At 37.2% G+C, this 24,248-nt stretch overlaps 1 protein-coding gene across 4 annotated transcripts in view; it reads right to left on the bottom strand.

Moving 5' to 3' along the window:
• Nucleotides 1–19,157: 19,157 nt before the first annotated feature.
• LOC126252329 (E3 ubiquitin-protein ligase RNF19A-like) overlaps nt 19,158–24,248 on the bottom strand; it is a 419,730-nt gene continuing 414,639 nt past the window's right edge. For all 4 annotated transcript variants that reach the window (XM_049953219.1, XM_049953235.1, XM_049953243.1 and 1 more), the window contains one exon: nt 19,158–23,404. In XM_049953219.1, coding sequence (XP_049809176.1) covers nt 23,099–23,404 — 306 coding nt within the window. In that variant the 3' untranslated portion in view covers nt 19,158–23,098. The remainder of the gene's footprint in view (nt 23,405–24,248) is intronic.

Genomic DNA, 24,248 nt, shown 5'->3' with positions numbered 1-24,248 from the left:
ATGGCTTCATTGTCAATGCACGAAAAGTGATGAAATAAAGAGCCAGAAACCAGTAGACACAGCTGTTTGCAATCCAGCCAGATATGTTTACAAGTTTACATAAAAAAGTCTTTCCTGCTTTCGTAGGCAAATATCATCAATAGCGAAAGCATCAGCATGAGGAGTGAGTAGCCAGCTCAGTTGCCTAACATGGGTCTTGAAGATAATGTTTGGATTACTATTTGGGAGAGGTTTGTTACCACCAGTCATTCGCTCACTCTCTTGCCATACTGACAGAAGCTCTGAAAAAAAAAGAAAGACATACACTTCCTATGAATATCACAAAATAGAACTTTTTTTTAAATTACAAAGCTTACAAAGAATACCTGACATTTTGCTTTTAAGTGAAAAAGTTGCTGTAGTATGTTGGTAGGATAGGTCCACACTGATGATCACTGATAATCATCATCATCATCATCATCATCATCATCATCACAACTATTTATCATCCACTTCTGTTCAAGGACCAATCCCAGACTCTTCCATATATTACAGCATTTCATGTTCAGGTTAAATGAGTTGTTTCTTTATGCTGTCAATCCATCTTCTAAGAGGTCATCCCATAGACATTCCCTTATCAATAACAATAACACAGTCACTCATCTGGCCACCCCCCATCATTTTATCTTTTTGTATGCCCAGCCCATCTCCATTTCAGTTTTCTAACAGTCACTATCACATCCTCTACTCTAGTCTCTTCTCTTGTTCATTATATATATATATTTCCACCGTTCATATGACAAACTGAAAATTTTGAACTGTTTCCACCTGCACATCCTTTCTCACCTCTGTTAGTAAGTATTGGTCACATACAGCAGTTATAGACTTTCCATTTACATCAGATTTGAGACTTACAATAGAGTTTATTTATTTATTTATTTTGTTGCAAGTTCCATTGATCCCAATAGCAGATTTGAGACTTACAATAGAGTTTATTTATTTATTTATTTTGTTGCGAGTTCCATTGATCCCAATAGCAATGGAGTTGCAAGGATATGGAACAAGTCAGTATTTTTATAATGTTAACAATACAGCAGCACATACTATGCTTAATTCTGACAAGACTCATAATAACAACGTGGAACACTAGAAGAAATAAAAACATATTACACACATCAGAATTACTGCATATGTGTACACATTCAAATTAACAGTATCAAAGTACTTGAGCAACAATATTTCACTACAGCAACAAATACTTTACATTTATGCTTGCATTGAATAGCTAACTCATTTTTATAATAAAACTTCTTCCTATGCACTGAAAAATTCACTGATTGAATAGAATAACTTTTGTATAAGGTATTCCTTCAGTTTGCTCTTTAACTTTGGTCTTTCAGGAACAAGACTTTTTACAACACTGAGTAGAGCATTGTAAATTTCGATGCCTGTATAATTTACTTCTTTCTGTGCAAGGGTGTAGTTTGACAGGTTACTATGAACGTCCTCTTTTGACCTTGTCTTGTGACCATGATACTCACTATTGGTTTTGAAGAGAGTGGTTTTTACTAATGAAACATGGGAGGGAGTATATGTACTGAGATACCATTGTAAATACCTGTAGCTTCCTAAAAAGATTCCTGCATGAGTGCCTTGGTTGTAAACCACTCATGATGCATATAGCTCTCATCTGAGCAATAAAAACGTTTTTTTCCAAGGGCTGGTTGCCCCAATAGATAATTCCGTAAGACAAAAGTGCATGGAAATATCCAAAATAAGTAGCTCTTATGGCACCGTTATGTGTGGTTGATGCAGTTATGTGTAAGGCAAATGTTGCAGAATGTAGCCTTTATTCTAGATCTAGGATATGTTGGCCCAATTTAGTTTGCTATCTACGTACACATCCAGGAACTTAGCTGAGTCGACTTGCTTTATTTGTCATCCATTACATTCAGTATTCATATCCTACAGTTCTTTATGAGCCATATGAAACTGTACAAAAAGAGTTTTTTTTATATTCAGAGAGAGGCCATTACAGTTAAACCATTTCAGAAAGTCATCAAATGCATTGTTCACAGATGTTTCCCGATTGTTCCCTGTTCCTTTATCAACTAGAAGAGAAGTATCGTCAGGGTGAACTTGCTCACTGATGTAGTGTAGTGTGGGAGGTCATTTATAAATACAAGAAACAGTAAGGGTCCCAATACCGAGTTTTGAGGCACTCCAGTGTCGACTGTGCCCCACTTGGATAAAGCTGGGATTTCATTACTGTTAGTGTCCGCCCCTGGTGGCTGAGTGGTCAGCATGACGGAATGTCATACCTAACGGCCCAGGTTCGATTCCCGGCTGAGTCGGAGATTTTCTCCACTCAGGTACTGAGAGTTGTGTTGTCCTTATCATCATCATTTCATCCGACTTGCAAGTCACTGAAGTGGTGTCAACTCGAAAGACTTGCACCAGGCGAATGGTCTACCCGACGGGAGGCCCTCGCCACACGGCATTTCCATTACTGTTAGTGATTATTACCCTTTGTTTCCTATCTGTAAGGTAGGATTTAATACATGTCCCCATTATTCCACTTAATCCATAGTAGTCTGCTTTATTTAGCAGAATTTCATGGTTATCACAGTCAAAAGCCTTGGATAAGTCACATAGGATTACGATTGGTGCCAATTTTCTGTTTAGAGATTCGAGAATTTGATCAGTGAAAGAGAAAATAGCATCATCAATTGATAGGCCTTGCTGGAAACCAAACTGACACTGACTGAGAATGTTATGGTTGTTCAGGTGATTAACAATTCTCCAAATAACAGTTTCTAAAGGACCTTTGCAAAACTTGTTAGTAGGGATATTGGGCAGAAGTTTGTTACATCAGTTTTTTCACCTTTCTTGAAAAATGGTTTCCCAAAGGCATATTTTAATCTAAGTAGAACAATACCTTGTTTTAGGGATTCATTTAAAATGCGACACAAGACTGCATTTACACAACCATGACAGTGCTTAAGTATCTTAGTTGAAATATTATCAAGCCCACAAGAGTTTTTTTGACTTCCTCTCTCTGATAGTCTTACTGATCTCACTAATTGTTATGGGGGTTATCTGCATCTGGCAAACTCTGGCATTGTTAGCTTTACATAGAAGGGCTATCGCATCACTCACCGAGCCTTCACAGTCAATTCTGTTGATCATCAGACCTAATTGGGGCTCATGGGTGTTCGGAAAACTGGTTTAATCAGATATTTGAACAGTATATTATTATTCACCAACTATATATATATATATATATATATATATATATATATATATATATATATATATATATATATATATATAACAACAGGAATCTCTTTCATTATTACAAAGACAGGTACAGCAGGAATATATGTAGTACAGCCTACTAAAGGAAAAATATGTAATGCATCTGCATTTTGCATGTACAGTACATATGCATAGAATTACCACTTACAAAATTCTTAATTTTGTCTATCTCAGCAAGCTTACCTGTTTTTGAGCAGCTTATTCACTCACTTTCTTCAGGGCAGATATTCGATACTGGTTGCTTTGAACTGGAGCTTCAAACCATAGCCAGACAAGGCAATATCCAAACATGCAAATGCTTCAGAAGCAGCTGGTATATTTTCATCTTCATTTTCTGACCACTACTTGATGAGATGTTGCCAGCATTAAGCTTTATCTGTGATGAGGTTTACAATTTCATTATCCTGGCATGATCTGGTGCCATGCATCTGCATTCATTCTTGAGTGTCTTCATCACATTCATGGCAACTGAGTTCTTTTAGTATATTGGGCATTTTAGACATGTCATTGTGTTTGTCACTTTCAATTAGACTTAGATAACTTTCTGCCATACTAAAAGTTTTATTACAAGTTTTATTCAAAACTCTCCACGATACTCAAAATTTTATTCCAAGTTTTATTCAAATTCTGTTCCTCTATACTATCCCATGCTGGTCCAGTCATATAGGATGCATCTTTCAATTCAATATTTTTATGATTTCTTTATAGACTTTCTTCACCCATCTCTTATCTTTTTAATAACAACTTGCATAACAATTGTTATCTGTAATACCATCTGAAAGTCTCAATAACACCTTGATCCATGCGCAGTAATAGGAAGGTTATATTACCGTATTTACTCGAATCTAAGCCGCACTCGAATCTAAGCTGCACCTGAAAAATGAGACTCGAAATCAAGGAAAAAATTTTTTCCCGAATCTAAGCCGCACCTGAAATTTGAGGCTCGAAATTCAAGGGGAGAGAAAAGTTTTAGGTCGCACCTCCAAATCGAAACAAAGTTCGTCTAGTTGTAATATGAGACACAATTTAGGTCGAATGAATGACGATACAGCTGCAGTAGTTTGGTTCGAGTCGTAAGCTTAGCAGTTACAGTTTACCAGGTAGCCATTGCTACGCGTAACGCGCTCCGTCCGTATTTATACGGATATCATTCCTTTTTCACGTGCTTCGTCTGGTTTGAATTGATTGCTTATTTTTCTTTGATCTGATAAGTGCCGTTCTCTTTGTTATAGGTGTTCACGTCACTCCAAGCTGAAAATGCATTACTGCACTGTGTCATGCATTGTTTGTCGCATTCTGATAGTGCGTGTTTACGGCCTGTCGCCGCTCGCGGCGTGGCTTGCTTTTGTGCGCGCTACCGCCGCTTACAAATAAAAAATAGTGAGGAGTCGTCTCATTAGCGAAACATTTGTTGTTACTTAACACAACTGCTTTCTTTGATAATGATCAACAAGAGCCAAATAACAGACTGCGTATGATAGATGATGTTCTGAACGAAATTTTAGCGAAAATTTTTCTCCGTTCCAAAATCTTTGCAGGCGCCTCTTTAGTTCATTACATTCTGCACAGAAATTAGAGTCATCTTAGATTTAAAAATCTAGTCAGTTGCCGTGCTTCATTTCTGACTGTATCACTATCAGGCATAAGAATAATACGAATATAAACATGACTTGATATGTATATTCTTCCGCGTTTGCTGTTGTCTCACTCTAGTTTCGTAGTTTATTAGGCAGACAGGATTTAAATGAGATAGTAGCAAACACGAAACAATACATGGCAAAATGTTTATATTCATATGAATCTTATGGCGAAGAGAATACATGTGATTCACAATTCATAAAAGCTCCTATTAGCAACCATCTCTTCTCACAGGTAGGAAAAAATCCAGAACGTAGAGTTGGCCATATTGACAAACATCCCAAACAGTTTTGCCAGTCGGATTTTCGTAGTACATTGAAATGCTGCTACATTCGAAGATCAACAATATAGAATTTGTATTTACTTCGTTGGATAATGTACCAAAATGCAGTTGTCGAAACTCTTGGCGGAGGAAAAAGGCTCGTCTTCCACTATTTTTTTAATTTTATTTACTGACGCAGAGATTTTGGTGCCAGTATTTATCTTTGTGCCTACAAAGCATGCCTGTGTGGCGCTACATATATTCGACGGCAGAAGTTAGTTGTGGCAAAAAAAAAAAAAAAAAAAAAAAAAAAAAAAAAAAAAAAAAAAAATATGTTTTAAGTTCTAGAATTTTCTGCCATTTTACCTTTAAGTCACCGATTTTCTCGCCAACTGTTGTTTTTTTTTTCTTATCTTCATCTTTTTAACACAAATTCTGTAGGCTGAAGAGCGGCGTAGTAAGCTGCTGCCAGCCCGCCCCCTTCGGGGGGAATTGAAATTCAATAAAGAAAAAAAAAAAAAAAAAAATTAGTTGTGGCGGCACCCACCAACATTTTTCAGAACTCCCGCTTGCTTTGCACTCGATTCTAAGCCGCAGGCGGTTTTTTGGATTACAAAAACCGGAAAAAAAGTGCGGCTTAGATTCGAGTAAATACGGTAGATGGAAGAATCATCATTTTTATGAACTTTAACGTATCACATAATGGATGCGTTGGTGTGTTGTCAAGGACAAGTTCTCTCTTCTCCTTTTTGTCATTCTTAAATTGATAATCTTTTACAGGGGGTAAAAAACTTCCAAAAACCATTCCATGAAAATCCGACCGGCATTCTTTTGTGTGGTGTAAACAATAGGCATCACCGACATATTAACATATCTGGAACAACAAGCATAGGCAGTCGGAGGGTATCAGTAGTATTAGCACAAGCTAAAGCAGTAATATGATCTTTGTTTATCTTAGGACAAGATTCTGCTTATTCACAACATGAAGCAAGATTTTTTGTGGCAAAGCTTTCCAATTGAGCCCAGTTTTGGCAGCATTGTAAACATTTCTGATAGCATAATCTTCTTCCCTCAATAAGTCCCTTAGTTTGATTCTGAAGTAATCAGTTGCTGAAGGATCATCAGGTAATTTTATCCTTGTACTTGTAACTCACTAATGCCATGTCTTCACTTCACAGTGTGTTTGTTTTAACAGTCCATGTTCGGTTTAAAAATCAATGGCCCTCCAAGATTTTCACTAAATTGGATTGCTTTTTCGCATAGAGTGGGACCAGAGATAGATTCTCCCTGTGGTCTTTTGATTGTGTAAACCACTTGTACATAACATCTACATCCATGTTCGTGGTGAGCTTCACAGTTTTACAATTTTACAATCCATCAGAAGAATCAAGCTTGGATATAAAATTTGAGAGGCTTGTCTTTGGTTTTTTATTTCCACAATTGTCGATTTACGAACCTTCTAGTCATTAAATAATTTGGTTGCCGATTCACCTTCCTCTAATCTTTTACTAATCGTATATTTACTCTCAAAGAAAGGACAACATGTTTATGTTTAGGCATTTTACCTTGCATGTTCACTTAACATGGTAAATTTGACACAAGTAATTGTAAAAGAGTGGGGTGCAACCTGTAAATGTTTGTTACTGTTGACAACTCAGCATTAGCATGGGGTGAGGGGAGAGGTGGAGTGACATGTGCAAGCAAGTAACAGTTCAATTAAGTGCTCATTTGGTTGACCAAAAACAACATTCCATTTACCAAATGAACTATGAGTAATTTGTACCCAAATGTTTATTTCTTTAAGTCCAGCCTCAAGATTTTCAGTTGTTCTAAGACAGTAATTCATTAACTATTTCTAAAACTTCATCATTAATTTTTACTGTTTTTCTGTTGGCATACTGACTGATTATTATTTGTTCTTACTGTAATTAATCATCAGGAATACTGTCATGCTTGCTCTGTTCTTTTGCTGATACTCTTCTGGATCCAAAGTAAATAAAACAGTGTCTTTAAAAGATGATATGTCATTCAAAGTCACTTACACCTTTATGGTCCACATAATGTAAAAATTACAAATAATACTTTCTTCAGTTTTATCCAACCTGTTCTTAAGAGATGCACATTTGTGTAGTAATTCATCGCAAAATTCACACTCCCTTTTACTTTCTTCACTATTCTTTGTCAAAACAAATGATGTATTTACTTAGAAATCAAACAATGGACAATCCAAGATGGAATGTAACAATATTACGAAAAGGAAAGTTGCTACTCATCATATAGCGGAGATGCTGAGTCGCAGATAGGCACAAGAAGAAGACTGTCACAAATACACTTTTGACCGGTATGCAGAGACTGCAGTCGTGTGTGTGTGTGTGTGTGTGTGTGTGTGTGTGTGTGTGTGTGTGTGGGTGGGTGTGTTGTTGTCTATTTTTCACGAAGGCTGCCCTGGCTGAAAGCTTATTTGTGACAGTCTTTTCGTTGTTGTGCCTATCTGTGACACAGCATCTCTGCTATATGGTGAGTAGCAACTTTCCTTTTCATAATTTACTTATATATCATAGATAGATAATTAACTAAATATAATGAACAAAGTGTTTATGCCACTCCGCATATAAAAAGTGTGTTCTTGTTTCATAAAAGCCATTTAAGCAATGGCCCACTTCTGTTACAAACTCTTAGTGTTACTAACAATAATTATCATTACAAAACTATCAATTTCATGAAAATCAAAATCCTTAGTATTGATTATTATTACCCCTTAGTATTGATTATTGACACATAACTATTGTTTGAATACTTATCCAAGAGGAGATTTCAGTACATGACTGAGTTTTCCTAAACAGAATTTCGGCAAATCATTCTCAAAATAATGACAAGAAAAAAATTCCTGACATTTCATGAAAAATAAAAATGTCTGCTGGACATAAACAGACATACTGAAATGCAGAGTTTGTCTGGCAAAATCTGGACAAATGGCAACCTTACTTGCTACAGAATTCATAGCTTCATTAATAACTTCACCCATCAGTGTAAGTGTTGTATCACAGCTTGGGATTATCGCACATAGTACTGTGGTTACTACTACTGTACCACACACACACATTTTAATACTGATATAATTTTAAATATATTTCCTTACATTTAATTATGTTTTATTTATGTTTTGTCCTGTGTTCTACACACTTACTTTTCATATCATTTGGCACATAATTTTTAAGTTTTTAATTTTGGGATTTTTGTTTACTAATGGAAATATGTGACCGTGTATCTTTAATCTTGCAACATGATCTGCTTATATGTTGCAAGAAAGTATATCATTGCCAAGCTACATTTTGTAGAACTGTTGTATATGATCCTGGTATCTTTTGATTGTCAAATTAACTACATCAGTTAATCACTGATGAAGAATGAAGAATACTCAACAGAGACAGCATTGCTTGATAGCTAAAACAGCAACTCAATTTTTAAGAGTAGTATTACTCATTTATACAACTATTGTGGCTGTGGGGACTCTTACAGATATGATGAGTTTTCTGAGAAGTTCTATAGGGGATCTATGCCATTTTTCAGACAGGGCAGTGACAAAAGTCTTTTGAGAATGCAATGCTGAACTTTGGAGTCTGAGCAGTAAAGAGACTCGTATAATTGGTGCTGAGGGTAGCAAAATGAGCCAAGAGAGGAATATAGTGAAGTGAAATTTGTTCATATCAAAGTTTAAAAAGAATCTTACTATTGAGAGGCGTGTAACAAAAAATGGGTTACTAGTGATGCATGATGCAGACATGTTAAATCAGTGAGTATCTTTAATCATTTTAACTGTATCAAAAGAAATCAGAGTATTCAATTGTCTTATGAACTTTAACATGCTGGGGTGAGAGTATAGGTCTACACCCATTATGTTTATTTAGCTCGTCACTAGAAATACATAGTCACAAGATAATTAACAAAATTTGAATCAATGGTAAAATCATCAAATCAACATTTGTAATATACTTTTATTCCCACACTTAATAAAAGCAAAGATGTAGCAGACAAACACCACAAGTTTTGGTTCTATTCTTACTTGTTTTAAGAGCACCTGAATCTCCTTGCATTAGCCTTAAATTTGGGAAGCACTTTGATAGCTTGTGTTGCACTAGTCATCACACAATTAACAACATTCCCAGCAGCAAGAGTCAGAACTGTATGTGATCATGCTAACATCTGGGGATGTGGGTGATGTTAAAATAAGTACAAATAGATCCAAAATTCATGGTTCAAATAACATAAGCTACAACTTTTTTTTTTGAAGAAATACTTCTGAAGTTGAACATACTGCAGCTTAACAATTTAAACCAAAGGAAATGCAAGAACTTTATATCACCCATCCGATGATGACAGTCTGCTGAAAAAGTGTTATCCATCTGAAGAAATAAAGTGCGATCAAGACAGACAATTTTTTTGTTTCATAGTTGCAGACTTTTATGAAGTCATCTCGTTTTCCATTCGTAGGCAATATGAAACTTGCAGATTTTGTGATTGTTATTAATTTAGAGCAGAAGAGTTATTACAGATGATGGCAAATGTATTACACGGCTTCAAAGCATGTCATATTTGGCATGGAAAAATAAGTTTACTATGATTCACAGGCCAGTCTTTCAATGTGAACTGTGTAACAGAGAAGGTTGTGAGCCAGTAAGGTTCCGTATCTTGTGTCTGAACTCAAGACTGATTGTCTCGAGTAGAAGGTGCTTTATGCCAAAACACTGAAACTTTACATTTCATGAGTGTCATGCAGCACTTTAAGTGTGAACTGCACCTGAGAAATACTTGTGCTGCCCATGTGACTAATGAGAAAGTATTTCAACTGTTTCATTTATATCTATCTGCTTAGCTGTGTCTCAACTAATGAGTGCCTACTTTGCACCTGCAAAGGAGTTTGCACTTTGTATCCATCCACATTCAATGTAGTGTTCCATTCCTTAGGTCTTGGTCTTCCAGGATTTAAGACAGCATCACAAACAACTACCCAATGATAACTGAACTGGACTGTACATCCCAATAAACACCTAAATGGTAAAATACTATATGTAGTGACTTGTCTGTCAGTTCTCAGGTGGCAACTGAAAAATTTCAGTGTCTTGCAGAGCTCCCCAATTCTTAGAAAAAAATATTTTAATAGCCACTTTCTGGTTAATGGTTTAGTTCATATTGTCTACTCACAAGAGATTATTTCCATTACCCATTATGTCAGTTATGAATATCTGCCTTAATGGAGCAATTTATGTTGGAGCTGTATTTTTGCCCCAGTAATTTTCTACTAGGTACAATGTTGAAGTAGCCATTAAGTGTGTTCTTTGTTGGCGGACTCTCCAGAATTGCTCTAAAACTTTCTCACCTCATTACAATATAGTCAACATGAAACTGCACTATAAACAATGAAGATTTGCTCTCCCCTGTGGCAGCCTATATATAATGTTGCTTAAATTAAAGATTAAACAATGGAAAAATCCAGGATGGAATTTAACAGTATTATGAAAAGAAAGAGTCGCTACTCACCAGCCAGGCTTCAGCTGCCAGAGACTGCATATGTGTGTGTGTGTAGGGGGGGGGGGGGGGGGAGTGTCTGTCATCTATTTTTGAGAAAGGACTTATTGACCGAAAGCTTATTTGTGACAGTCTTTTTGTTGTGCTTATCTGCAACTCAGCATCTCCACTACATGGTGAGTAGCAACTTTCCTTTTCACAATATTGTTAAATTAAAGATTCCTTTTCCTGAGGAAAAAAGGAAGTAGCTAAGAATGACAAGTAATTATCCAAGACACAAATAACAAATGATCTTTAAATAAAAATTATTTTTAATGAAGCAACTAATTAAGCTTTTGGTTCCAGACAGTATTTGGCAGTGTTGCGAACATAATAAGGTGGCACCATCCGAGATAGCCAATGTCAAAACTTCTTCAATGCAGCATTTCCATGAGCACAGATTACTGTAATTTGCTGCTTAGTGGCAATGGAGAACCCACACAGAACTGAAAGTAAGCAGTGCTGACAAAATCTCTGACATTCTTATCTGATGGCCATCCCCCCCCCCCCCCCCTCCTGCACATCCTGAAAAAAAAAAAAGGAAGCAATGAGAGAGAATGCAAGACATAGCACAATAGTATCCCAAATTGGAATGCTTGTACAAAATATCTTGTTTGATGTTTGATTATCATCTTGTCCAATGTGGCGCCAAATCCTGGAATGACTCTCATACGAATCAAGATACAAGTAGCATCAGTTGGAGAATTCATTGCTATTCTGTACCCAACTGCAATGTTTGTTTCACTAATTGAAACTCGTTGCACTATGGGGAGAGATTAAATGTGAAGTGAATGGCAGCCTGTATCCAGAACCAGACTGCTTTTGAGCAGTTATGGGACATCCTTCTGGGAAAGAAAGGTAGCTTATGCTTTAATGTCAAACCAGTAGTGCGGTCATCAGAGACTGAGCACAAATATGCTTGCTGAAGGATCAGGAAGGAAATTGGAACCATGTCGGCATTTGCCTTATGAAATTTAGTAAAATCATGTCTTCCTAATGTCCGGCAAATTTAGTACTTACTCAACGATCCGTAGTTTCTCTCAGATCACTAAGTTGCTGGGACTGATAAATGTGGCAGTCTTTCCTAGCCATAGCATTTCTCAGGCTATCTGCTGGAACAGGGTGGGAGGAAACAATATCAGTGTAGTAAGTGGAAATTGAGAAATCCTTCAGGTCTATCAAACTTTGTTTTTTAAACTAAACTACCAATCAACATGACTTGGAAATTGCGTCTATTGTTTTCAATCCGCAGCAACAGCAACTTGGCCCACTGTGCAGTCATGCGTACAATCAAGGGAAGTGGAGGAATGCTGTGCACATCAAATTTCCTTGGCACCATCATTCTTTGTATCAAAAGAAAGTAAAAAAGATACAAACAGTTTTAACTAAGTGATGAAAATTCACAGGTTTTATTACCTTCGTGAGATGCCATCAACTTTCAAAATCTGTCACTGTGACACTAAAGGATTGTAAAGAGTTTGATCACCCTTAGAAACAGTGAAGCTGAAGAAGAATTTTGTCTGTCAGTTTCCAGTGTAGTGGGAAGAAGCTGTTTTATAACCAATTCTCTTAGATATTTTCCTTCCAGTTTCATCAGAATATTAGAGAACTGAATAATAAGGTACAAGAGTTTTTTGTCTCCTTGGAAAACTTAAGAGCTCCTGAAAAGATACACATCTTATGCCTATCTGAGCACCACACAACCACAGGGTTTGAGAAGTTAAATACGAAAAAATACACTTTAGTATGTCACTCGTGTAGAACGAAGATGGCAAAAGGGGAGCTGTTACACACATTAAGACAGAACCCAAGCTTAAAAACATTGAGACAAGCAGATTTTGTAGTGATCATCATATGGAAGCAAGTACTTCTCAATATTAATGCCTTGAAATCATTCCCACTTAATTGTAACTGTCCCCCATTGCAAATTTTAAACTGTTCACGTGGAATATGGATTCCTTACTAGATGTTTGTCAGATAGCAATTAATAATCTATGGTGATTTCAAGGTGATTCTCTAGAGTTATTTGATAGGAAAAATAATCTGGAAGTCTCATTAGGATCTTACAATTTGGTCTACGTCTACATGGTTACTATGCAATTCACACTTAAGTGCCTGGCAGAGGGTTCATCGAACCATTTTCATACTACTACTCTACCATTCCACTCTCGAATGGCACATGAGAAAAAGGAACACCTAAATCTTTCCGTTCGAGCTCTGATTTCTCTTATTTTATTATGATGATCATTTCTCCCTGCACAGGTGGGTGTCAACAAAATATTTTCGCTTTCAGAAGAGAAAGTTGGTGACTGAAATTTCATAAATAGATCTCGTCGCAAAGAAAACCACCTTTGTTTCAGTGACTGCCACCCCAACTCGCGTATCATATCAGTGACACTCTCGCCCCCATTTGTGCGATAACACGAAATGAGCTGCCCTTCTTTTCACTTTTGCGATGTTCTCCGTCAATCCTATCTGGTAAGGATCCCACACCGTGCAGCAATATTCCAGCAGAAGATGGACAAGTGTAACGTAGGCTGTCTCTTTAGTGGATTTTGTCATATCTTCTAAGTGTTCTGCCAACAAAGCACAGTCTTTGTTTCGCCTTCCCCTCAATATTATCTATGTGGTCTTTCCAATTTAAGTTGCTCATAATTGTAACTCCTGGATATTTAGTCAAATTGACAGCCCTTAGGTAAGTGTGATTTATCGTATACCCAAAATTTAATGGATTTCTTTTAGTACCCATGTGGATGACCTCACATTTTTCTCTGTTTAGTGCCAATTGCCACTTTTCGCACCATACAGAAATTCTCTCTAGATCATTTTGTAGTTGGAATTGATTGTCTGATGATTTTATTAGACAGTAAATTACAGCGTCATCTGCAAACAATCAAAGGGGACTGCTCACATTATCACCTACATCATTTATGTAAATCAGGAACAGCAGAGGGCCAATGACACTACCTTGCGGAATTCCAGATATCACTTCTGTTGTGCTCGATGATTTACTGTCTATCACTACGAACCGTGACCTCTTTGAGAGGAAATCATGAATCCAGTCACACAACTGAGACGATACTCCATATGCACGCAATTTGATTAATAGTCGCTTGTATGGGAACGGTATCAAAAGCCTTCTTGAAATCTAGGAATATGGAATGGATCTGAAATCCCATGTCGACAGCACTCATTACTTCGTGGGAATAAAGAGCTAGCTGTGTTGCACAAGAACAATATTTTCTGAATCTGTGTTGGTTATGCATCAATAAGTCATTTTCTTCAAGGTGATTCATAATGTTCGAGTACAGTATATGCTCCAAAATCCTACTGCAAGTTGAGGTCAGTGATACGGGTCTGTAATTCAATGGGTTACTCCTATTTCCTTTCTTGAATATCGGTGTGACCTGTGCTACTTACCAGTCTTCAGGAACAGGCCTTTCATCAAGTGAGCGGTTGTATATGATTGCTAAGAAAGACGCTATTGTGACTGCATACTCTGAAAGGAACCCGATTGGTATACCATCTGGACTGGAAGACTTGCCTTTCTTAAGTGATTTGAGTTGTTTCGCAACACCTAAGATATCTACTTTTATGTCACTCATGCTAACAGCAGTTTTGGTTTCGAATTCTGGAATATTTACTTCGTTTTCTTTCGTGAAGGAATTACATAAAACTGTATTTAGTAACTCCGCTTTAGTGACTCCATCATCGGTAACATTTCCATCGCTATCACACAGTGACGGTATTGACTGTTTTTTGCCACTGGTGTACTTTACATACGACCAGAATCTCTTTGGGTTTTCTACCATATTTTGAGACAATGTTTCATTCTGGAAACCATTAAAAGCATCTCGCATTGACGTCCGCACTAAATTTCGAGCTTCCATGAAACTTAGCCGGTCTTGGGGATTTTGCATTCTTCTGAATTTGGCAGGCTTTTTTCGTTGTTTCTGCAGCAGTATTCTGACGTGTTTTGTGTACCATGGTGGATCAGTCCCGTCTCTTATTAACTTACGTGGTATGTATATATATTGCTGTCGATGCTGTATCTTTGAATTTGAGCCATATCTGGTCTACACTTACATAATTCGCTTGAAAGGAATGGAGACACTCTCTTAGGAAGGCATCAAGCGAGTTTTTATCTGCTGTTTTAAATAGATATATTTTGCATTTATTTTTAGTGGTTTTAGTTGATATGGTTTTGAGCCTCACTACAATAAACTTGGGTTCACTAATTCCTGTATCCATCATGACGCTCTCTATTAGATCAGGATTATTTGTGGCTAAGAGGTCAAGTGTGTTTTCACAACCATTTACAATTCATGTGGGCTCATGAACTAATTGTTCAAAATAATTATCACAGAAAGCATTTAGTACAATTTTGGAAGATATTTTCTATCTACCACCGGCTTTGAACATGTATTTTCACCAACAAATCGAGGGTAGATTGAAGTTTCCACCAATTATAACTGTACGAGTGGGGTACTTATTTGTAATGAGATTCAAGTTTTCTTTGAACTGTTCAGCTATTATATCATCTGAGTCGGGTGGTCGGTAGAAGGAGCCAATTATTATCTTGGTACGACTGTTGAGTATAACCTCTACCCATAGTAATTCGCAGAAACTATCTATTTCAACTTCACTACAAGAGAAACTACTATCAACAGACACAAACACACCACCACCTACTTTATTTAATCTATCCTTTCTGAACACGGTTTGCACCTCTGTAAAAATTTCGGCAGAAATTATCTCCGGCATTAGCCAGCTTTCTGTTCCTATAGCAATTTCAGCTTCAGTGCTTTCTATCAGCACTTGAAGCTCTGGTACTTGTCCAACACAGCTACAACAATTTACAACTACAATACCAACTGTTGCTTGGTCAATTCTTGTCATTTCTTTGCCCTGTACCCTTTGAGACTGGAGCCCTTTTTGGTCGTTCCTGAGACTGTCTGACCTAAAAAACTGCCCAGTCCACACCACACAGCACCCATGTAGCCACCTCCTGTGTGTAGTGGACACCTGACCTATTTAGCAGAACCCGAAACCCCACCACGCTATGGCGCAAGTCGAGGAATCTGCAGCCTACACAGTCGCAGAACCGTCTGAGCGTCTGATTCAGACCCTCCACTCAACTCTGTACCAAAGGTCCACAATAGGTCCTGTCAACGATGCTGCAGATGGTGAGCTCTGCCTTCATCTCGCTAGCAAGACTGGCAGTCTTCACCAACTCAAATAGCCACCGGAAACCAGAGAGAATCTCTTCCGATCCATAGGGACACACATCATTAGTGCCAACATGAGCCACTACGTGCACCCTGTACCCTTCATGGCATCTGGAACGAGCCTTTCCACATCTCGGATGACTCCCCATGGCATACACATGGAGTGCACATTGGCTTTCTTCCCATCCTTAGCTGCCATACCCCTAAGGGGCTCCATCACCTGCCTAACATTGGAGCTCCCAATGACAAGCAATCCCACCCTCTGCATTTGTCCAGACCTCTCAGAAAGACTGGCCACTGCCACAACAGGCGAGGCCACCCTTGCTGGCTCATAAGTAACTTTGAGCAGTGGGCAGTACCTCAAACCTGTTATGGAGGCGTAAAGGTACAGCCTTGCGGCTAGCACCAACTTTCGCCTTCCAACCAGGGATTCGCGACCCCGCCACAGTTCGCCAATCACCATCAGGCAAGTGTAGACGTCCAAATCCGAGGGTGCAGTGGCACCAGAGATTCCAGGTGATTCTACAGGTTCCACAGAAACCAAAGCGCTCGCCTCCTGTGTCCCAGTGTCACCACAGCCCAGGGCAACAGTCTGGAGCCTGTTGACCACAGCTTCCAGCTGTTTACAGATGGTGGCCAATTCCCCCTGAATCCATACACAACAGGCGCAGTCCCTATCCATCCGTAACAATTTTTTTCCCTCTCTTTTATCCCACAAGCCGTTCAAAACAAACAGATGACTGGCGACTACGCGAATTTACACTATTCAGGTACTAAAACGCGATTCTGCAACTCTGAAATACTATAATACGCCTGAAATTTGTGAAATTGAACTATGTAAGTACACAAAAACACGCAGAGAAATTAAGAATTAAATTATGAAACAAATAAGTGAGCTAAGAGTACGACTTACTGCTGGCTGCTGTTTATCCAATGGTGGCAGGGAGCTCACTGGCTGCGATCAACCAACATTGGCCGTTCAAAACAAAAACAGATGACTGTCGGCTAGTACTAAAACACGATGCTACAACTCTCAAATACTATAATACACCCAAAATTTGTGAAATTAAACTATGCAAGTACCCAAAAACACGCAAAGAAATTAAGAATTAAACTATGAAACAAATAAGTGAGCTTAGAGTACAACTTGTTGCTGGCTGCTGCTTATCCAACGGTGGCAGGGAGCTCAGTAATTAATTTTCCAATAAAAGTGGGTAAAGACAGTAGGGTCTTAATTGATAATGTTTTCTCTGATGAAACTCAAAGCAAAGAAATACATGTGTGCCCAGTAGCAAATGCTCCCTCTGATTATGATGTACGGCTAGTTAGAATAAATAAGATAATGTCTTACAAAATAGATGCTCCTCAGTGTAAATCAGTTAGAATAATTCATGTCTCTGGAACAAATGTTTTTGTGACTAGTTTACAAGAGGAATGTATCTGTTGGCAACAACACGTAAAGGCCCTGCTGTAGTTACAAACTACTCAAAATTACTAAGGAAAGTTATTAAAACTCAATGAATATGCACATTATGCCACATCCCAACACCACACATAAGCCTACATGGAGACACGGCAAATGGCCACAGAACAGGGTAACATCACTGTTAATATAAATAGAAGAAATATTTAATAATCATTTCTTAAATGCAGTACAAAATATGGGGACAAACAGTTCAAGCGAAAAATCAAAGCAATATGTTGAAAAAGCAGCTCACATGAAATTCAGTTGCACAAATGTCTCACTAACTTCTCCTTCTGAAATCAAGAAAGTTATATATTCCCTCAAAAATAAAAGCTCATCCAGATTTGGTAGTGTTTATAACAGAGTACTAAAGACTTGTTTCACACACAGTAGGTGCTATCTTTCCTGAAATACATGATGCATCACTGACTCTGGGCATTTTTCCTTAGTTTGTTTGTTAAACCCCTCTAAACGAAAGGTGAGAGGAGAGATATCAATACCTATCAACCCATTTCCCTACTGACATCATTTTCCAAAATTTTTGAGAATGTGGCGTACTCTAGAAGAGAATCCCGTCACAGTTTGGATTTCAGAAGAATAGCTGAATGGAAAATGCCATGTACATGTTCACCTGCCAAATTTTACAAGCATTAAATAATAAAACAGCACTAGATGGTATTCTCTGTGATATATCTATGGCATTTGACTGTGTGAATCACCGTATTCTCCCAGGTAAACTGAAGTTTTACGTTTGGCAGAAGATCTTATTAACCATGATGGTGCTTTTCAACTGGGTAAGACATGGGATGTGTTGATTTCTTGAATATCTACAGAAAGAAAACATTTGTGATTACTGACATATCTCGCAACAATTAATTTTATTAATCTGACAACTACATTTTAACTCTACAAGCCCGCATTCTGACAGAAAGCACACATGTGATATCACTATTATGCACAAGCCTGAACACCACAGATGAAGCAATATTCAAAAAGTACACAAAACTCAACAGATGTCGCTCATGTAGCGGATGCCTTTGTGCATGAATCTCTGCAGAATTTTTTGGTATAAAGTTTGTGATGTGAACTAGCAATCTACAGTGCTAAAAACTCACATGAAGATGGGTGAATGGCTGTCAGCTGAAATGTTATGGCAAGAAATCAACAGCAATCAGCTTCCAGCAACAGAAGAAATTGTAAATAATGCTCAGTATTAGAAGTCCATGGTGAGACCAACATTGGCTTCTAGTACTGAGCCACACACAATTGATTTCATCAAAGTGTGCAGGACTGAAAATGGCATTGACGCAACGTCGAAACTAGTAGCCAAATAAATATAAAATCTTAAGTAAGCTGGAGGAGTTTCATTTTTAACAAAAAAAATAAAACAACTTAGTTCTGTCAAATTTGCATGTTGAATCATTGCAACTCTTGGGGGGAGATAAATCAGAAAGTCGACATTTTTGTGTATTTTCATGCAATAACATCATCTGGAATAGTATTCTGGAAAAAATTCACACTGGCATCCATATTTAAAAAATAAAAATACATTAAACTTGTAAATGGTCAGCATGTCGTCATATTCAGAAATGAATATGTAATGTAAATGTAAAATGACTTGTTCCACATCATTACAGTTAACTGTATAAGTGATCCAAGAAATATGAAATTAATTAACTAGCTGGATAACAAAAAATTGCAATCAGTTTTACAAAATTCAGTTTATTTCAATCATTTTGTTCAGATACACAGCTTAAGAAGGGTAGACTTTAAATGTAATGGTGACCCAACTGTATCATTATAAAACACATCTCGCTGTTCCTGCAGTACAACATAAAAAAACTGATGTTGTCAAAGTATCACTGAAAACTATAGGAATAATATACAAAGAAAAAAATACAAATTATTTTTAGGAAAACTGCACCAATTGAAATGCAAAAATGTTCAGGTGCAAGAAAGCTGTAAATAATTACATTAGTTGTCTGCACAAAAAGGCAAGAAAATACGATTTTCTTCCATTACATTTTTTCAGTCTCTTATGGCAGTATGGCACAACCTTTTTCAATTTGTAGGCTCTGTTGCAGATCTGAAGCTACTGCCAAGACTTAACTGATTTAAAAAGCGAACAAAACATACATTTCAAATTCCTGAATTAGTGCCCCACAATGGCCACATTGTTAATAAACGAGTTGCACAATATTTTTCACATTCCAGCCTTTTTACTGAAAGGGTGCTGGATATTAAACATAAACAAAATATTATTAATCCCCAGATATGAAATTAAATTATGACAGTGCAGAAACTATAACAAATAATAACTCTGACTATTCTCCAATGTAGGCTTTCATGGCCAGTTGCGTTTGTTTTATTGGCATTAAGCCGTGTTCGAAAGCATTTTTCTCTGTCGAAAGGTTCATTTTCCAATGCTGTTGGCGTCATCAGAGACCATAACAATTCAGAAAGCAGTTACAATATTGTTTGTTCCGAGCTCTTACAGCTTCCGATAATGTCTCCAGCACTCCAAGATAAAACTTTAGGCAGAGAAATGTGCATTGGAACATGGACTAATGACAATAAAACATACGTCAACAAAAATGCTGATTATTTTTTCTACCATATCCCACCTTTTCTTCCAATTTATAAAAAGTAATTCATGCAAGAACAGTAGGCCTACTAACTTCCAACAATGACGTGGTCACTCAATCTACCAACGATGTGGCCATTGAAAGCATGATAAGTATGCTTTGAGTTGACATCAGTCATATTATCACTACAACAACAAGTCAACCATGTCTTTCTTTGATGTAAAATTGTAATGTTTGTGTGTCTGTAACATATTTATACTTTGACATGTGTTTATATAGAAGGCAAAGAGTTGATCTGCAATACAACCACCAGTTTAGCAGAATCTTTTATCACTAACAACCACTATGTCTTGGTAAAAGGACTGTACCTCTGTTTTCTTTCCATCTCCCATAGTCAAAACTTAGTGGGTTAAAATTTCTTATTTGCTTTCAGTAAATCATGTCAAGCAGTCTTAAATCCTTCATTTCTTAATTTCAACCCTCTCCCTGTTAACTCCACTTTGTCATTTCTTCCTTGTTTTCTGGCATTCTAGTGTGCATTATGCTGACACACTTATATGTGGCTGTGTGTGTTCCAGCTCCTATCATTTGATAACCAACTCAAGTAGCTTGTCCTTACAGCAAAAATGAAAAGAGTGTTTGGCGTCATTGGCCGGGAGGTTACAGGGCAGGTCCAGCCACCTTGGTGCAGGTCCTATTACATTTGATGCCACATTGGGCGACCTGCACACCGGATGGGGATGAAATGATGAAGACAACATAACACCCAGTCCCTGAGTGGAGAAAATCCCCGACCCAGCCGGGAATCAAACCCGGGCCCCTTAGGATGGCAGACTGTCATGCTGACCATTCAGTTATTGGGGCAGACGTTCTTACAGCAGTTGCTGACAGCTATGCCAAGGAACACTGATCATTAACAGTAATGATCTTCTGCATATCTATAACATTTTGTTGATAACAGTATGAATACTATGAACTTTTCATTGAAATCCAATCCACAAAATGTGTTATTTTATGGCGCTTCTATTTATTCGTGCACGATTATTTCATTCATGATAAGCTACAAGATGATTAACAATATAAATTCAATAGAGCAAATAGACCAATGACTCATGAAAGAGGAGATTAATGGTTGTGTGGTATTAAATTGATGCCAAATGCATTGTTGTCTTTAGTAAAATTGACAAATTGATATTCTGTGTGTTGCAAGATTTGACATAGGCACAATTCAGACTCCTTTCACAACACATAATGAGTTGGCTACATAAATACTGCATGCTGTTCTAATACACCACAAAGCATATACAATATGTTCTTAATCACAGATAGTAGGGCTTTCATGAATTTTATAGTTTCTAAGATCTTTCACTGTAAGCAACACATTTACCACAGACAAAAATCCATTATTGTCAACCATTATATCTGTACCCCAATATAAAACAATTGTGGACATCTTAGTACCATTTAACAGGAAACACAATGATGCCTGTGCCATCTATACAGGATGAAACCCATTACTGTTCTTAAATTAAAATCAATTACACTTACTCAAATGAATGGACTGCAACTCTTATAGCTCTATGCTTAGTTTCTTTTCTCTGCATTCTTTAAAACAATAAAAATCTGTGACAACTCCTCTATATGGCTTTACACAGTTTACCAAATGAATAGAAGATGATCTAATTACATATATGAATTACAATAAATGCAGAACAGTATATCCACAATAATAATGTGTTACTATTTGTGTATTCACGTCAGCAACTTGTACACATACACTCAATACATGATTATTGGTACAATCTTAAAAGTAGCATACAAATTTTGTAACCAAGAATGCTAAAGATTTTTTCTTACAGCATTGCAATCTGTCATTAACTGAAGGTGTAAATGCATTCTGAGCATCTGCAACTAAAAATGGGTTTTACACATAAAAAGGTTTATTATCTTATCTTGTGGAGAATGACAGGTAATTTGATATTAGAATGTTGTCATAGGTATTAGCACAAGCCTAATTCTTGGCAGTCTTATCAAAAACTTTGTACTTCAGTGTACACAGTGCAGAGCATGCTAAATGATTGCTAAGAATTTAAATTTTTTTAAGAACAAAAAAATATATACATAGAATTAACATATGAACTAACCCTCCTCCAAAATGCAAGTTAACATGGGTAGACTTAACAAGACATGATTACAACAGCATTCTGAAAGAGGGTAGTTTGTACATTATTTCTACACAATCTGCGTAGTACATATGTTTCTGTCTGTTGCTGCAGCTTCCACAATTTATTTCTTTATGCATCCCTCATACAAGTACATCTACACTAATTTTACTAAGATAACTCTACAATATAAATAAAATTAAATGTAAATCATCATAACACAAACGTTATACAGGCACATACACTGTCAAAATAAAAATATTAACAATTTACAGAACAGATAAAGAGATGGCAATAAAAATTAGAATATTCAAAATTGTATCACTCTTTAAAATTGCAGTATCAAAAAATTAAATTGGGAACATGAAAATAACATCATTTGAAAAACAGTGATTATGACTTGCAGATAGATTTATACAAGAGAAAGTAATATTCCTACACACAGGCATAAGCTTCATCTTGAGTATCTATGAAACATCTAATGCTACAAGCACATAATACTGCATCCTACTGCACAGAAGTGCAAGGAGAATTCTGCATGATACTGAACACTTATTATAATATTTTCCAATAGGATATGAAAGGACGGTTATAAAGTACAGTTAAATAAAGACACAGTTGCACAGTACAATAAGGAACTGTCAACTAACAGCAGCATAAGCAAAATTTACACTGTCCAACAAAAAATAAAAAATCATTTGGAACTCAACAAGTTGCTAATTGCATGTCTACTTCTGCCAGCCTGCACACACATTGTGCAGATAACATAACTGCTACACTTGTACAATCTTCACACTTTCTGTAAATAGCTCCAAAATTGCGAGCAACAATTCCCATTTCCAGGTACAGAAAAACAAGAAATTATCAAGAGGTGCCTTCTACAACAGAAGCTTTATTCAGGATGATGTGACAGGTACACTAACTCGAACAGGCCGGCCAGGAAGAGTCAGGGACGGTGGCACATCTGGTAGTGAAATCATGGGTACTGCCTGCCACTTGCCAAGCTCTTGTACCTCTGCCACTGCTGTAGTAGTTGTCCGGTGTCGAGTAGGCCTTCTGCCTACGATATCACTCTCATCATCCTCAGATGTTTCGCAGTAGGCTGTCAATGGCGGTGTGATGAAACTCACATGGTCATCAAAACGTACACGCTCCGAGCTGCAGTCATCGCCACCAGTCATTCGTCCACTGCTGTCACTTGCCTGGTAACATTAATTTCATTTACTGCTATTGCTGCAGTTAGACACAAAGAAATTAATTTGTTTAGCAGGATTCAATTACTTATATGCTGAACCTACAACTAAGACAGTTCTTTTTTCTTATCTTCATAATCTCACATGAAACACAGCTAAGCTGATTCAGTAATTTTCCATTGTACAACAGTATTGGTTTATATAAATGAAATGTGAGAGAAATGAAAATATTTCTCCATCATATTCAACCATTACTTCATCAGGTTCACTGACCATGAAATGGTGGCTAGGTGATTGATATAAAATTTATCATAATCCTCATCAAAAGAAGTTTCAATATTCCTCACTTTATAAGTGAGTAGCTCAGCTGCAAGTGAGTGACTATTTTCATGTTTGTTTTTATGAGTGAGTCAAGTATTCAACTGTAATATCCCATTGTTTTAAGAACACACCCTGCACAGATGAGTGTAAATATACTGCTGGTCATTAAAACTGCAACTTTAGGAAGGACAGAAAATGACGAAATTTTACTTATTATACGTAAAAAACCCAGCAGCAAGAATACTCGATTTCAGGTACAGGTGATTTAACGATACACAGGATGCAAAATTGAGACTCTAAACTAGCAGTTCTGGCAGCAACTACAGCTGCAATCCAGCTGGACAAGTTGAAATGAGCTTGGGTGACAGATACATGTATCTCATGTGATGCTGCTTTAACTCTGTGCCAAAGCACATAAATCACACTGTCTAGTGACCAGTGGTGTGTCAGTCTCATGGCAAACTATACCCAGATGTTTTCAATGTGTGAGACACGTGAAGAACATGCTGGCCAGGGCAGCAGCTGATACACT

Source organism: Schistocerca nitens, chromosome 1, assembly GCF_023898315.1.
Source record: "Schistocerca nitens isolate TAMUIC-IGC-003100 chromosome 1, iqSchNite1.1, whole genome shotgun sequence".
NCBI lineage: Eukaryota > Metazoa > Arthropoda > Insecta > Orthoptera > Acrididae > Schistocerca > Schistocerca nitens.
This window is presented reverse-complemented; position numbering and strand designations above follow the sequence as displayed.